The sequence below is a fragment of the Danio rerio genome, chromosome 9 (genome assembly GCF_049306965.1).
Source record: "Danio rerio strain Tuebingen ecotype United States chromosome 9, GRCz12tu, whole genome shotgun sequence".
Taxonomy (NCBI): Eukaryota; Metazoa; Chordata; class Actinopteri; order Cypriniformes; family Danionidae; genus Danio; species Danio rerio.
Genome location: NC_133184.1, coordinates 18,865,001 through 18,880,750, shown reverse-complemented (window position 1 = coordinate 18,880,750; position 15,750 = coordinate 18,865,001). Strand labels below are relative to the sequence as shown.

Here is a 15,750-nt window from a genome sequence, read left to right as displayed (position 1 = left end):
CCACACTGGCATTTCACCTAGCATTTCTGAACAGCTCTTCTTCCACACTATACCGCTGAAAATGCACGTCATTGACCACACACACACACTCTGACTACAGCGTATGTGGACGCCTGAGCTCTAGGCAGTCTGCTGGTGCTTTGAGCACACATCCCCAGGTGTGAGCAGCGTACGTCGGACTGTTCATCAAGGGTATACCGCTGGACCCTCATCTCACTACAGTTATTAAACGTAATATTTAATTCACCTTTGGTCTTTTGAATCAATGACTTGTTCTCAGGTATGTGTTTTGGCTAAGTGCAAAGATACGGTAACATATTAATTTATATAACAACGTGCACAGATTCTGCACATTTGAATGATTGTTTGCCTTTAATTACTATAATGTATTACCTTATTGTACGTTATACTTTTATAATAGCCATTATTGATTATTAAAACTGATATTCAGTAAAAGAGAGGGTATGTTTTTTTATTATTCAATGAAAATTAAAGGAGGCTGTTATAGGCTCCTTTTTGTTATAAATGCGTACCGTGAAGATGATGGTCTTATATGATGCCTTAACAATTTTGGTGTCTGTTAAGTTGCTATTATCCAAATGAAAATAAGCAAGTGAAACAACGTAGCCAGGGTGATGTGAATGACATTTTAAAGTACATTGTTTCTTTTGAAGAATTATCCAACGCTTTCTGTGGAGTTTGTTTTCCATATCAAACTTGCAAAGTCTTAACTTACAAGCAAAGGATGCAAGACTGAACTTTGTCTATTAGATATTAAGAAAAAGGCCCAATCAGATGTCTGCAGCCACACCTGTGTTTTCAGATGTCTCCATTTCCCCGATTCACACTGACACAGAGCAGCAGTGTTTTAAAAAAAAAAACCTCTTCAGCGTTTTCAAAACGCACCGTTTTTGTGGACGAAAGGCGTAACTGTAGCAAAACTTATGCATTTTAAAACTAAAATGTATTAGTGTAAACTTGGGCCTAAAAGTTTCTGTTGTGATACATCTTAGAGTTGGTTTGGTTCATATATATTTAATTAATCAGTTTTCATACAACTGAGGGGAAATTCTTTCATTGTCAATTCCATGTGTCTGCCAGCTGTCATTTCCATAAAAATGTCATTTCATTCGAGCACTAGTGTTGGAGAATATTATATCATAGCTATGATCCTCTCCTCCCCAGATCATTGGGATTGGACTGTGTGGAGTGTTTGAGCTCATCAAAGAGACCCGTTTCTCGCACCCGTCACTGTGCTTAAGGAGCCTTCAGGCCCTTCTAGATATGCTCCAGGGACAGCAGCCAGAGAGCTTTCAGACCGAACCACCAGATGTGCTGGGTAAGATCCTTTCCCTTGTTCAAATAAAAAAGGAACATGTAAGAGAGCATGTAAATTTACATTCTGACACCATTCTTGGCCTTGCAGAGTCTCTGTTCCACCTTCTGTTGGAGACAACGGTGCGGAGCACAGGGATGAATGACCCCACTGGTCAGACCCTGACAGCGTTATCCTGCGCCTGCCTCTTCAGCCTGGTGGTGGCTTGGGGAGACACCGGCAAAACCCTACAGGCTGTGTCTGCTATCCTCACCAACAATGGCAGTCATGCATGCCAGACCATCCAGGTGAGTCTAAGTCCTTTAAAGTTATAAGTCTGTGTGAAGTCAAATATTACAATGTTTATTTTGCTGACTTACATTGTTATACTTATTATTTGTGGAAGTTAATTAAAAGGTTTATTTTTCTTTGTAATCTTATATTAAAATCTAACCATTTGCTTCCACCTTTGGAGTGGCAGTTTTTCTGTTGATATCAACCTGATACGCTCCCTACCATTAGTTTGCTGAGAAGGAATTATGCACAAAAGCAAGCCCGCCTGCTACACAATATTCTTTTTTACTTGAAAGTACATTAACATGCATGAAAAGTCTCGGCAATACACGCAGACTTAAATGTCAAAGGTCATCAATTGGAAAGGAGAGTGTTCTGATCACCAAGGCTGCATTTATTTGCTCAGAATTGTTTCAGAAAATCTGAAAATATTGTTTTCTTGGTGAATGTAATTACTAGGGATGCCACACGGCACAATATAACATTGAACCATTTGGTATGACTTCTATGATTTTTCGGGTTTTACAATTATGTAAAAAATAGCTTTCCCTCATGTTTTATTACTCTCTGAACTGGCTCCGGTGTGTTTAAATATATGTTCATGCGCTAAGTATTGTCCATTTCTTGCTAACATTTGAGTGCTTCTAACAGATATGACTGTGACTGGCTGTAAAGGTCATCACTTTAACTCTTGTTTGAAAACCACACCTATCAGCTGATCTATCAGCGGATCTGTCATCGGGCTGGTTGATTTGGGCTAAAATCTAAATCTCAATTAATTAAACATTTTATCTCTATTACGATTAAGGAATGAATGAATGAATGAATGAATGAATGAATTATTTATTTATTTATTTATTTATTTATTTATTTATTTATTTATTTATTTATTTATGCCCAGTTTTGAACAGCTGAAATTAAAACACACGTTGCCTAAAACCAACAGTCATGTTTTTCTTATAAAAATTTTGAAAATAAATAACTTTTGTCTACAAAATTTTTTATTTTCAGTTTTTCATAATAAAAGTAGAAAATAAGCAGTATTAATTCAAAATAAAACATCTTGTATATCCTGTAAATAATATTTTAAAGCATTTCCTAAATCTTCTGTAAACAAATATTTTAACTTTAATAGTTTTATTTTAGTGAAAAATATGCCGTCTCTGCCGCAGCTTCCCATTATCGTCAATGTAGTGCAAATGTTCAATGTGTAGTCATGTTTTTTGAGAGGTGCATGCAAATGAGACCACACTAAGGCTGCACCGTACCATATCCTTGCATTCGACATAGAAGTATAAAGTAGCCTTAACAGAGCATGGTCATGTGAGTCCAGCCCTAATCTCTCATATAAGGCTGCATGTCCTCTAAAGTTGTGAGCGTTTTTGCAGAGCAGCGTTTTTTTCTGTTGGTTACTATGAAACGGAGTATCCTCACTATTCCGTTACAAGTTGAAAGTGTTTAGCAGATTATTTGTTGACAGTTGCGCTGAAAGATCTGCGTTTGTTTGTTTTAGCTGTTGCAAGATAAAAAAAAAGCAGCGACAATTAGGCCGCATTTACACTGCACTGTTTAAGTGACTCAATTCCGATTGTTTTCTCCCATGTGGCACAGAACGGATATGGCCCATGTACGTGTAAGCATAAACAAATTACAAGGATACCGATTTACTCCTTTCAGATTCAGACCTTGTTCATATGTGAAATTTATCCGATAGGAATCGGATCTGTGCCCTTGTGTCTGCAGTGTAAGTAGGTAGATCGGATTTGCACCTGTCAATGCGAGTCGCACGTCATTAAAAACAGTAGCGAATTATGTCAAGTCTGACAATTTAATTTCAGAACAGACTTCAGCAGAGTCCCTAACCTTAAATCTCATACAAGAGGACTTATACAGGACTTATACTTTTATATTGTCATATAGCACAAGTATTTTTAGCATGTTAACGAGAGCAAGAGAGTGCAATGTCCGCCACGTAACCAATATAGACTAACTAGTGCATAGATTACATGCATAAATCACGCCATAAACATCACATTAAGATGCCTAAAGTTTAAAAAAAAGCCTATTTATCAAAAGAAGATGGACAAATAAGAACCTTTCTGTCATAAACTATAGTAAAACAGCTTGTCAATAGCTGCAAACAGATTACATACAGGAATAGAGAAAAGAACATTCTTTCATTATCAGCTGTTAGTCAGCGCATGCTCTTTTTTTGTTTCTGGTCATTGCGCCTTTGCCGTGTGTTGTATAAATGCAAATGATCGGATACGATTCACTTTTAAAAGATGATGTAAGCAGGTCATCAAAAAAATCAGATACAGTCACAAAATCGGAATTGACAACCAAGATCTGCAGTGTAAATGCAGCCTTAGTGTTACTTTTGAGCCAGCAGTCCAATCACAGTGGAGGAGGGTCGGAACACCACTGTGTTAGGATTTCTGTTGCAGCAGATATCAAGACTCATCAGACCAGGCAACTTTTTAATCAAGCTTTTATTGTCCAATTTTAGTTGAACCTGTGCGAATTAGGCATCAGCAAGGCATTTGTGCCTTCCGCTCACTGGATATTTTATATTTTTCAGACCATTTTCTGTAAACCCTAGAGATGGTTTTGCGTGAAAATCCCAGTAGATCAGCAGTTTCTGTCTGACACCAACAAACATGCCATGTTCAAAGTCACTTAAATCACCTGTGTTCCTCATAATGATGCTGGGTTTGAATTGCAACAGATCGTCTTGACAATGTCTACATGCATAAATGCGTTGAATTGGTGCCATGTGATTGGCTGTGATTGGCAAGCAGTTGGACGTGTACCTATTAAAGTGGCCAGTGAGTGTATATGTTTGTTTTGTAGTTTAAAGGATTTTTTTTGCTTTGTAAGTGAGGTAAAGGTTGTAGTCGGTTTTAAATAGCTGCCTTCCATCTGAAGTAAGGATGACAGCAAATTGCCTCTCATCAATCAGTATACGATAGCAGAACTGAGGCTGCATGTGGAGGTCAGCAATTGAGTTGCCTGAAAATGTCAAATCCCTTTTATTTCCTGTCCTTATTGTATTATTCTGTCAACGCAGAGTCCCTCAGCCAATAACTCCCATCTTCTGTCGTCTGCATGATTTGCATGTCAACTTTTAGCCCCTTATTTCAGTCTTTCTAAATGCTCTCTATTAATAATATCACACTGGTTCAGACATCAGATAAGTTCATTTGTTGTTGCCAAGGTAACTACAGCCTAAATGGAGCATGAGTAACTTGCATAGCTTGCATAAAGTCTGATATCTGATTTGTCGCTCTGTCGGTTTACAGTGTGCAAGTCTAACTTGAAGTTGTTCAGAATTAAACTGGAAAGGGTATAATTAGGTAATTTGGTATCAGTAGACTATTGTCATTGAAGCTTTCTGTGAAACCACATTATGCGTTTTGGCTATTTTGTTTGCTGTGTTGGATGACTCTCTGTTGACTTATTTAAATGGCTGAATTGATGTGAGCTTTTGATTTGATGCTAACACTTTAGAAAAATGGTCCATTAGTTAATGTGTTTGCTAACGTTCGCTAAGTATGAGTACCTGACAAAAGTCTTGTTGTTAATCTCAGGTGTAAGAGCAACAAATAATTACTTGACCATTCTTCTAGTTCAGGGGTCACCAATCTCGATCCTGGAGGGCCGGTGTCCCTGCAGGGTTTAGCTCCAACTTGCCTCAACACACCTGCCTGGATGTTTCAAGTATACCTAGTAAGACCTTGATTAACTTGTTTAGGTGTGTTTGATTAGGATTGGAGCTAAAATCTGCTGGACATCAGCCCTCCAGGAACAAGTTTGGTGACCACTGTTCTAGTTGATTATTTGGAAAAGCGGCACAAAGTAGATTTTTCTGATAAATAATCTCATCTGTTGAACTGCATCCCAATCATCACAAATACTGCAGAAGACCTATTGGAACTGGCATGAACCCTAGATTTTTACAGAAATCGGTAAAGTTTGCAGAAGGAAAAAATCATGATTTGGTGTTACATTCAGTATGGGGGCATGCAAGAGATCTGCAGAGTGGATGGCAACATCAACAGCCTGAGGTATCAAGACTTTTGTTCTGCCCATTACATTACAAACCACAGGAGAGGGCATATTCTTCAGCAGGATAGCGCTCCCCATACTTCAGCTTCCACAACAAAGTTTTTAAAAGCAAAAAAGGTCAAGGTGCTTCAGGATTGGCCTGCCCAGTCACCAGACATGAACACTGAGCATGTGTGGGGTAAGATAAAGGAGGAGGCATTGAAGATGAAAACATATAATCTTGATTAACTCTGTTAATTAACTGTTGATTAACATATAATCTTGATTAAGTCCTGCAAGAATGCTTCCTTTGCCACTCCCGATGACCATCAATAAGTTATTTGAGTCATTGCAGAAATATATGGATTAGGGCTGCAACTAACAATTATTTTAATACTTGATTAATCTGACAATTATTTTTTAGATTAATTGATGAATCTGATATAAAAAAAAAACAAAAAAAGCATTAATTTCCAACCGTTCTTTCAAAAACAACTACAATCTTTAGAAATTGCACAAACATGTTGCTCTTTGAACATCCCTGAGCTGTTATAATAATAATAATAAAATAATAAGTAGTTCTATTTCCTATCATCCAGACCGCCAGAGGCAGTGCTGAAAGCAGTAGTGGAAAACCCCTCATGCTCGCGCTTGACCGAGAATCGAATAACTAGTTGTCACCTCATGACTTGGCACGTGCCCTGAGCTATAATAACCCTTCAGCACGTCACTTCTATCTCTTTGATCATTCTCGCAATGCCGAGTGACCAGAGACTCTGGCGGTCTTTCACTTAGTCATAGAACCACAGTTACGTCAGTAACCAGCGTTCTATATCCTATCGCTCCAGACCGCCAGAGACAGTGCTGAAAGCACTAGTGGAAGACGAATACCTACGCAGTCACGAGAAATCCTTTTCTGAAGCTTTAAGGCAGGCAGACAACACTGCAGCACACACTGCTGGCAAAGGAGTCACATTCAGTCGGTAAAAACATGAAAACATACATGTCGAATTTCATGTTGCTGACGCACAAATTTCAGAAAGCGACACCTCTTTGAATGCCGCCTAAGAAGTTGCCATGGCACGTGTAGAGCGGCAATGAACATGATAGAGCAGGTTGTCCTGTAGACTTGTATGCATGCAACATAACTTCTGTCAGCCAATGTGCTAGTCTCTGTTTAGAAAGTGCAGCACCTTTGCGTACATCACTAAAACAGACAAATAACTGGTCTGTCTTATGCCAACTGAGATGGGCATGTTTACTTGTGGCCGCGCATTTGCCTCATTCATTTAAGGGTACATGCAGGGTTCAGCACGTAAATTCATCAGTTACTCCCCAAATACATGCAAGTGGTTGGTGAAATTAGAGAAGAATACCTTTAAGTTTTTATGATATAAATAAAACACATCAGCAAATTATATTTGAATGAATTGTTAGACTTCCATAGATTTTCTTGTGTGTTTCACAAACTCAAAATTTATTGTGTTACTAGTACTTGTGTGTATTTACCTGTCTAATTCATAAAATAAGTATTGGGTGGTTAAATGAAATTCGTTGCCAACTTTTTTGGTAATCGATTTTTATCTATTTAATCGATTCGTTGTTGCAGCCCTAGTATGGATGCAGTCCTCCAAGTTCACGGGAGTCATACACAATATTAATTATTTTTTCCACTGTACCATAACTTTATATTCCAAACTGTACATTATATATGTTAAGTGACAAGACTTTTGTCTAAGCAAAGTCAGATCCTTATGTCCTAATTAAATAATTAAAAATCAATGCATGATCATATTTTATTTTGGCAAAATAAGCATATAAGCCACTTCTTATAGCAAATGATCAACTAGAAGTTATATTTGTTGATCCTAAAACGTGTATAGGTGATAAGACTTTTGTCAGGTACTGTACATAAAAAATCTTTACTTCCATTTTATTTCTAGTTGGAAAAAGTAAACAAATGGATTTCCATTAAGCCATAATTAAATCATGGATTGGAGTTGACTTACTGACATGGGTGGTTTGAAGCTATTTTAAGGTAACATTTTAAGATATCTAGCAATACCTTGCCCTGGTGACTAAAGGCGGATTTATACTTCTGCGTCAAACGCCGGCGTATGCTACGGCGCTGACGCATAGCCCATCGCCGTGGCCGTCGCCGTCACTGACGTGCACCTCTCAAAAATTGTAACTACACGTCGCAACAACGCGTAGCGCAAGCTCTGTGATTGGTCGGCTTGCTAGCGCCGACTAGTCTGGGCGGGACCGAGAGCCGCGCGAATGGCGCGAGCGATTGTTTACAAGTGTGGAGTCCCGTGAAGGAGCTCCGGATGGAAAGTTTTGTTCTTTGTTTACCTCATGGTTAAAGTTGTTGCACGTCCGCTGGTTCCTGCCTCAAAATGAGCAAGTTTGAGTCACTTGTACATCCAGGAAGTGTTCAGAATAGCAAAACAGAAGCGAAGAAACTCGACACAGATGAACATTTACACCTCACTGCCCACTAGCGTTTCGGAAGTGTTAATGCAGACCAACGGAGACAGCGCGCAGAAGTATAAATGCCCAGCCACGCGCGTTGCCTGCGCCGTGAGTTGCGCCGGTCACTTGACGCAGAAGTATAAACCAGGCTTTAGTGTACTTAATCCTCTGGAGAGCTACTGCAATAAAACGAAATGTCATTATTGACCGTAGAGTCATCTAAAGCAATTACATCGATGTTTTAGCATATCAATAAACCTCTTTGTCATGTGTTGCATCGCTCATTAAAGTGCCATACTGTCATCAGCTGAACTCTGTTGCGGGTTTTACAAAGACATAAATATCAACATCGATATTGAACAGGGAAAATTATGGTATTTAATTTGAAATGGTTGAAGAGGGGCTTGCTGTCCTTGTGGTGAATGATTTGGCACAGGTCAGCAAGTGCAGAGAAGGGCTGTATTGCATAAGAGAACAACCATTCGGTTACCACATTGTTATCATTGTGCTCTGAGGTTTGTCATTTAAAATAGGGTAACATTTTGAAATGTTACTAAATGAGTCATGCTAGTGAGTCATTGCTAGACTTGATTCAAATCAATTATTTGTATAATAATTATTTTGAGTCAAAATAATCTTTTGAGCTGTTTGTGCCAGGGTTCTGTTCTCTATCTATCTATCTATCTATCTATCTATCTATCTATCTATCTATCTATCTATCTATCTATCTATCTATCTATCTATTTATCTATCTATCTATCTATCTATCTATCTATCTATCTATCTATCTATCTATCTATCTATCTATCTATCTATCTATCTATCTATCTATCTATCTATCTATCTATCTATCTATCTATCTATCTGGTTGTCTGTCTGTCTATCTATCTATCTGGTTGTCTGTCTGTCTGTCTATCTTTTTACAGTATCCATCCATCCATCCATCCAATTTTATTTGTTTAAAGAAGGCTTTTGACAGACGGGACACAATTGTTTTCCATGTGCTTCTGTAAGAATGGGTTTTAACCACGGCGGTTTGAAATGTAGTTTTGCTGAATGACTAAAAAGTTATCAGTATTGATAGTAAAAAAACTGTACATTTCTAGTCAAACCATTCTTCTGCAACTTATACCGAAAACGGAAAAAATGGCAGTATTAATAGCTAAAATTGTGGGAGAGCATTAAAATTATATGATTGTATTGTATTGCAGCATGGAGTAATTAAGTGTTGATGTTAAATCAAAAGTAATTTGCAAATACTTGTAAATGAGAAAAATTAAGACAATAATTCTCTAGGTTACAACTGTTTTAATTACAAAATAACTGTATAAAACGGTAATATAGTAAATGATAAAACATATTATATAAATTGTACCCAACTTAAATGTAAAAATGAAGTTAAAAAAGACAGGGGGGAGAGAGAGAGACAGATGAGTAAGTGTCCTCAAAGAGGCAGGGAAGATAGACTCTAGAGCAGGAGAGATGCAAACCAGGGAAAAAGGCAGACCAGGAAAAGAAGCAGACCAGAAAAGGAGGCAGAGCAGAGTTTACCACCTTTTTTGTTTCTTCCTTGACCATGTGACCAAAGCCCAAATAACGAGACATTCAAACTGACCTATCAACATGACCACATTGTAAAACCCCCAAAGTCCACACACCTGGCCATGATCTAATGAGTCTCTGCCTTTGGAGTCAGTATGGATCTTCCTTGGTTGTAAAGACAAATTTTGTCATATGAACAAATTCTTATTATAATTTAGACTCTTACACCTCCATAAAAGCAAATTCACATTACTAAGCAGAGTTAAAAATCTGATTTTCATTGTCCACTTTTCTTATTTTGGTCTGAAAAAATGTAAAAGAAAATTTAATGAAAGGTTCAGTAAGGATTGGACAAATTTTACATGTTCAATAAAATTTTTTTGTGATTAACAATTTTTTATTAATTTTTTTTTACACAGATTACATAGAAAAAGTCAGAATACAAAACTGAAAAGAACCAACATTTTACCCTGTTAACAAACCCACCCCTGGCCGCTCCCTAGTACTCCATTAAGGTCATTAAAATCTTGATGTGACCAACATAGAGACAATAAAAGTCTCCATCTTTATATAATAAGAAGAAAATTAAAATGAGGTACAACAACAAGAAAAGGGAAAAAAGATGGGAACAAAGGAAGCAAATCAATAACATATCACTTTTATATTGTCTCAATTAGTATATTTCTCTTACATTTATTACTGTTCTTAAACAAATTAAGTACTTGGACCATTTCTTTTAAAATAGGGTTAGCTTATCCATTTGTATGTAAGCCATTTTTTCGAAAGCAGCTACTTTTGCCAGTTCCACTCCCCATTCTTGAATGGAAGGGGCATTTTCTGATTTCCAGCTTCTAAGAATTATTTGTCTGCCAGTCAATTAGCTGGTTTGTACCCAGGATTTTATGTTGTTATCTTCTAGTTCATTATCTGTCCATCCACCTAGTACAAACAATCTAGAGCATATTGAAATATGAAAATCTAAAACCAAACTGATGTTATCATGAACTCTTTTCGAAAATTCCTGGATTTTTGAACAAGACCATAGAGCATGAACTAAATCACCATTCTCAATCTTACATCTCTAACAAAATGGTGTTGAGTTTAACCCAAGCTTAAACAGTCTAGATGGGGTCCTGTAAAACGGTGTATAGTCTTAAACTGTATAAGGTGTGTTTTTTTGTTTTAATACATTTTCTTAGAATAAAAAATACGTATATATATATATATATATATATATATATATATATATATATATATATATATATATATATATATATATTTATATATATATATATATATATATATATTTATATATATATATATATATATATATATATATATATATATATATATATATATATATATATATATATATATATATATATATATATATATACACTCTCAGAAAAAAAGGTACAAAATTGTACCTTTTAGGGTACAAATGGCCCGTCACTGGGGTGGTACCCTTAAGGGTACAAATTTGTACCTCTATTTAAAGGTACAAAATTGTACCTTCTACGTTTGTACCCTTTAAGGGACAATTTTGTACCCTAGACACTGAAGGTACAAAAATTTACCTTTTTATATTATATAGTATTTTCAGGGTACTGACCCAGGCATTTTGATCCTTTGGTGACTGCATGCACAAATAAATAAATAAAATATTTTGGTTCACAGATGTCCATTTTTATTTATTAATGTAGAAATATTTCATTACAACTCACAACTGAATATGTTAAGAAATAAAATTACACAGCAAGTATAAAGCAGACATGTAAAACAGTAAAAAGAACAATTTAGATAAAAAATAAAAAATAAATAATCTACACTTAATACAAAGACCACAAGAATACTGTTTAAGATTTATAAAACATTACACAGGCTACATCAAGTACTGCACTTTATAAAGTCCAAAGTATTTGTCTTTAGTCAGAATACTCGGTCATAATAAATAATTTGTCATCAAAATTTTCTCTGTATTTCAGAATGAAGGCAACGTTTCTCTATAAATTGCTTCAACAGTGCAGAAAATCAAATACATCAGTAGCCTCTTCCTCAACATCAGTAGATTACTCCTCATCATCCTCAAGTGGAGTTGTAATTTGATAAACATGACATGTAAAGCACTCATATCTGGAAAATGTTCTTTGATAGTCATTAGGACCACAAGTTATTTAAAAATTTGCTTTGTGCGTGAATGATAGCAGTGTGCTGGATTAACTTGATGATTGTGATTATCCCAAGAGCATGTAGAGAAACAAAAAACAAGGTTGATCACTCTGGTAACTGGATCAGATCGAGGCTTGTCACCGTCCACAGTTCATTCAAAACATTCCACTGCAGAAACATCAAGGTGTTCTTCTAATAAGATGGATATGTCAAAAATGTATATTCGTCCACATCATTAGCCCGGCTAATCGCAATCCCATTAACTCTGAAGACTGCCGTGACTCGTCTTGTTAACACAGTTGTCCAGTCGGTGGCCTCCTCCTGTACTTGAACTGTTGGATGTGGTGAAGATGGTTCACTGTAAATGACAAAGCAATAATTACATTAATATCAGTCACTCTATCACTGATGAAGAGAAAATTAACATGCATAGAAAGTAAAATAATTAATATTCACTGATTTAAGAAAAAAAAAAGTATCACAGATTAAAAGACTAATATAAATTTCATTCATTCATTCATTCAATTTCTTTTCAGTCCCTTTATTAATCTGGGGTGGCCACAGGGGAATGAACCACCAACTTATCCAGCATATGTTTTATGCAGCAGATGCCCTTCTAGCTGCAACCCAGTATTACGAAACATCCAGACACACTTATTCACACACACATTTATACACTACAGACAAATAAGCTTACCAAATTCAGCTATAGCGCATGTCTTTGGACTTGTGGGGAAACCGGAGCACTTGGAGGAAACCGGAGCACTTGGAGGAAACCTTCACGAACACTGGAAGAATATGCAAACTCCTCACACAAATGCCAACTGACCCAGCCGAGGCTCGAACCAGCGACCTTCTTGCTGTAAGGTGACAGCACTACCCACTGCGTCATCCTAATATAAAGAATATCAAGCATTATAAAATGCATTTATCACAGCATATACTAAACAGAAAACAACATACACACCTGAGCACAACGAAATGTTGAAGTGTCTCGCTTAACAAGGCTGGCAACATGAGAAGTGCTGCTGTAAAATCAATTCCTGGAACATAAGATGTGGCATACAAACAAATATGAAGGAATCCATACAAAGCTAGAATTTAATAATATTAATCAAGTGGAGAAAGTTTAGAAAGAGTACCTTAGAGTCAGGTCCATAGCATTCTTCAGTTGATCTCTTATCTTTCGATAAAAACCTAGAAAATAATTTTAAACATGTGGGTGTACATTTATTGTTGTTTGTAAGTAAAAACCTACAAATTTAAAATAGTATGTAAGCCATTAAAACCATGGTATAGATAATGAGACATACTTACATCTTGTAACTGAGCCATGCTTTCATATGACATTCCTTCATTGATCTGATGCTGTTAGGCTGCATTCTGTTGTTCAATCTTGTCCTGAAAGACAATTGGAAACTTCAAAAACTTCTGGAAAGCAACAAGATAAAGCAATAACTATTTATTTATTTTGAGATATTAATAAAATAGGTAAAATAGCTCAAGGTACCAGTTTCAGAACAGATAAGACAAATTATTACATTAAAGAACAAAGTATAACTTAAAACGTCGATTTATACAACATGGTATGTTAATAATTCTACATTAACATAAGTATAACGTTAAACGATAGTAAAGCACCAACTATTCTGGACATGAGAGTTTGTGGACACTCCTCAACATTAATGTAACTTAGACACTGAAACGAAGATATGTACGCCACGTTTGTAACTAGCCACGTTTACATAATCAGTCGCTTTGTCGGTGACAAAATTGTGATTTTTCTTCACAAAATGGCGGTGTATATAACCGTCTAAAATTACATTTCAGCGGTCAACCGTGGCTAGAAAAATGGCCTCAAAATATAAAACATTATCGATAATTACAAATTTCCAGTATTAATAATATCAAAAGGTTTTATATCAAGGTATATGAAGACTTTAGTCGCGCGAGCTCCGGGCCACACCGCACATTACTCACGGGTCACGGCCCGATTCCGGTGCACGGATACGGCAGCGTCGGCTCGCTTCTGCCGCCGCAACTGGCCCGAGTGTATTTTGCTATCTGGGTTGCGATTATCTTCCGCCGTGGCAACACTTATTAATAAAGCAGTAACGTAACGTAAGATATAAGGCGCAAATACGTAACGTAGGCAATAAAGGGAACTTTTACACCGAGAAAACTAACAGCATATAGTACTCACCGTCTATAACGTTATGTCCCTCGGTGACTTCGATATCACATTGTATTAACTTCTTTAATAAGCTGCAGACATATTAGCAAACTCCATCCTGCAGGCCAGCCCGGATCACTTAAAGCGGGGGAAACCGAGACCCGAGAGTCAGACAAAAACAGAACACGGCTTCACATGTAAAAATGAGACTGAAAATATATCTTTAATACATTCTTACCTGAAAAGTGTGGACTCCAAAATAGACTTTTCTTTGAGAAGCGTGCGAAGTTCTGTGTAAACAGCCAGCATACTCGACGAACCGCCTCAGTAACAAACACTACTATAACGTCTCAACAAGCCAAATTCTTAAAGAGACAGCAACACCACCTGTATGAAGATGCTGTCACTCTGCATGGTTCTTATTCTACATCCCATAAACTATAGGGTCTTAAACAGTAAGCAAAAACCAGTATTTACGTTTTTAATGATTAAAATTACATTCATTATAAATTTAATTATTAACATTTTTGAGAAAAAAATTAATTTAAATACATGAAAAAAATTAATTATTAAAATATTTAATTCAATCAATTTATTTATTTATTATATTTTTAAATTATGTATTTTAGTATTAATGTTTAGTATTAATACATTTAAATTAGTGTAATATAGTGTCTTGGTCTTATCATGAGCTGAGGGTACAATTTTGTTCCTATAGGGAAACAAAATATATAATTGTACCTTTAAAGGTGCCAAATTGGTCCTTTACGGTACAATTTTGTATCCAAATGTGCTATAAAAGGTACAAAAATGTACCTTTCAAACCTAAATCTGGACATTTGTACCTTTATAGCCCATTTGGGTACAAAATTGTACCCTAAGGACCAATATAGGACCTTTAAAGGTACAATTTTATATTTTGTTCCCTCTAGGAACAAAATTGTACCCTCATTGTACCTTTTTTTCTGAGAGTGTATATATATATATATATACCTATTTATTTTGTCGAAATTGCAGCATAGTTTATAAAGCATTATAATAATGTAAAAAAAATTATGTCCTTCATATCGGTGTGAAGGTACATTGGAGTCACAGGTCGGTATGTACCTCAGTTTTGGCGTCACGGTTTGGTATAACAGAACTACCAAAATACAAATTAAACACAATGGTTAAAAATAAAACTTTATAATCAGGAAACTCAAAATATATTTGGGAGCATTGATGCGAGTGCGTAAAATTGATGGCTTGCAACCGGTTTTCACTGCAAAATGTTCATTGCGTGTGCAAATTTAGGAGACATTCATGCAGAATGCATCTTAGCAACGAAAACTCTCAGGTAAAGTTTGAAACAGTTGTCATTTCAACTTGTTGCAGTAAACAAAGCCCGCAGTGCTTGCCCAGCCTTCAATCTCTTCTGATTGGTCCGCTGCTTTAGAACTAAACATGAACGGTTTGGTTAATATCATCTGTCAATCACTCAGTTGATGCCTTTTCTCAGATGACAGGGAGAGCTACAACCGCAAACATGTAAATCGCTGAAGATGAGAGAATGAAAACAACGCTGACAGATTTTGTTTTAGAAACCACCTAAAATTACACATAATGGCACATCTTATTAGTGATCGTTTGGTGAATGTTAATCCACTGTTTACACTTTTCAAAGAGTGGATAAAAGACTTCCATTGGGGTAAAGTCCGCTATGAAAATGACTATAGCATTCACCATAAAGCCAGTG

General features: G+C 36.3%; 1 protein-coding gene and 1 long non-coding RNA gene across 51 annotated transcripts in view; one reads left to right on the top strand and one right to left on the bottom strand.

Annotated features, from left to right (window-relative positions):
* The window catches only part of mycbp2 (MYC binding protein 2), a 243,579-nt gene that overhangs the window by 36,401 nt on the left and 191,428 nt on the right, over positions 1-15,750 (top strand). For all 50 annotated transcript variants that reach the window (NM_001012247.2, XM_073911709.1, XM_073911708.1 and 47 more), the window contains 2 exon segments: positions 1,186-1,339; positions 1,427-1,623. In NM_001012247.2, coding sequence (NP_001012247.2) covers positions 1,186-1,339; positions 1,427-1,623 — 351 coding nt within the window.
* Positions 11,341-14,408, bottom strand: LOC137490680 (uncharacterized). Its single transcript, XR_011010591.2, has 7 exons — positions 14,254-14,408; positions 14,046-14,153; positions 13,160-13,243; positions 12,985-13,039; positions 12,810-12,885; positions 12,540-12,735; positions 11,341-12,200 (listed from the first exon to the last, which is right to left on the bottom strand). It is a non-coding gene; the product is annotated as an uncharacterized lncRNA (long non-coding RNA).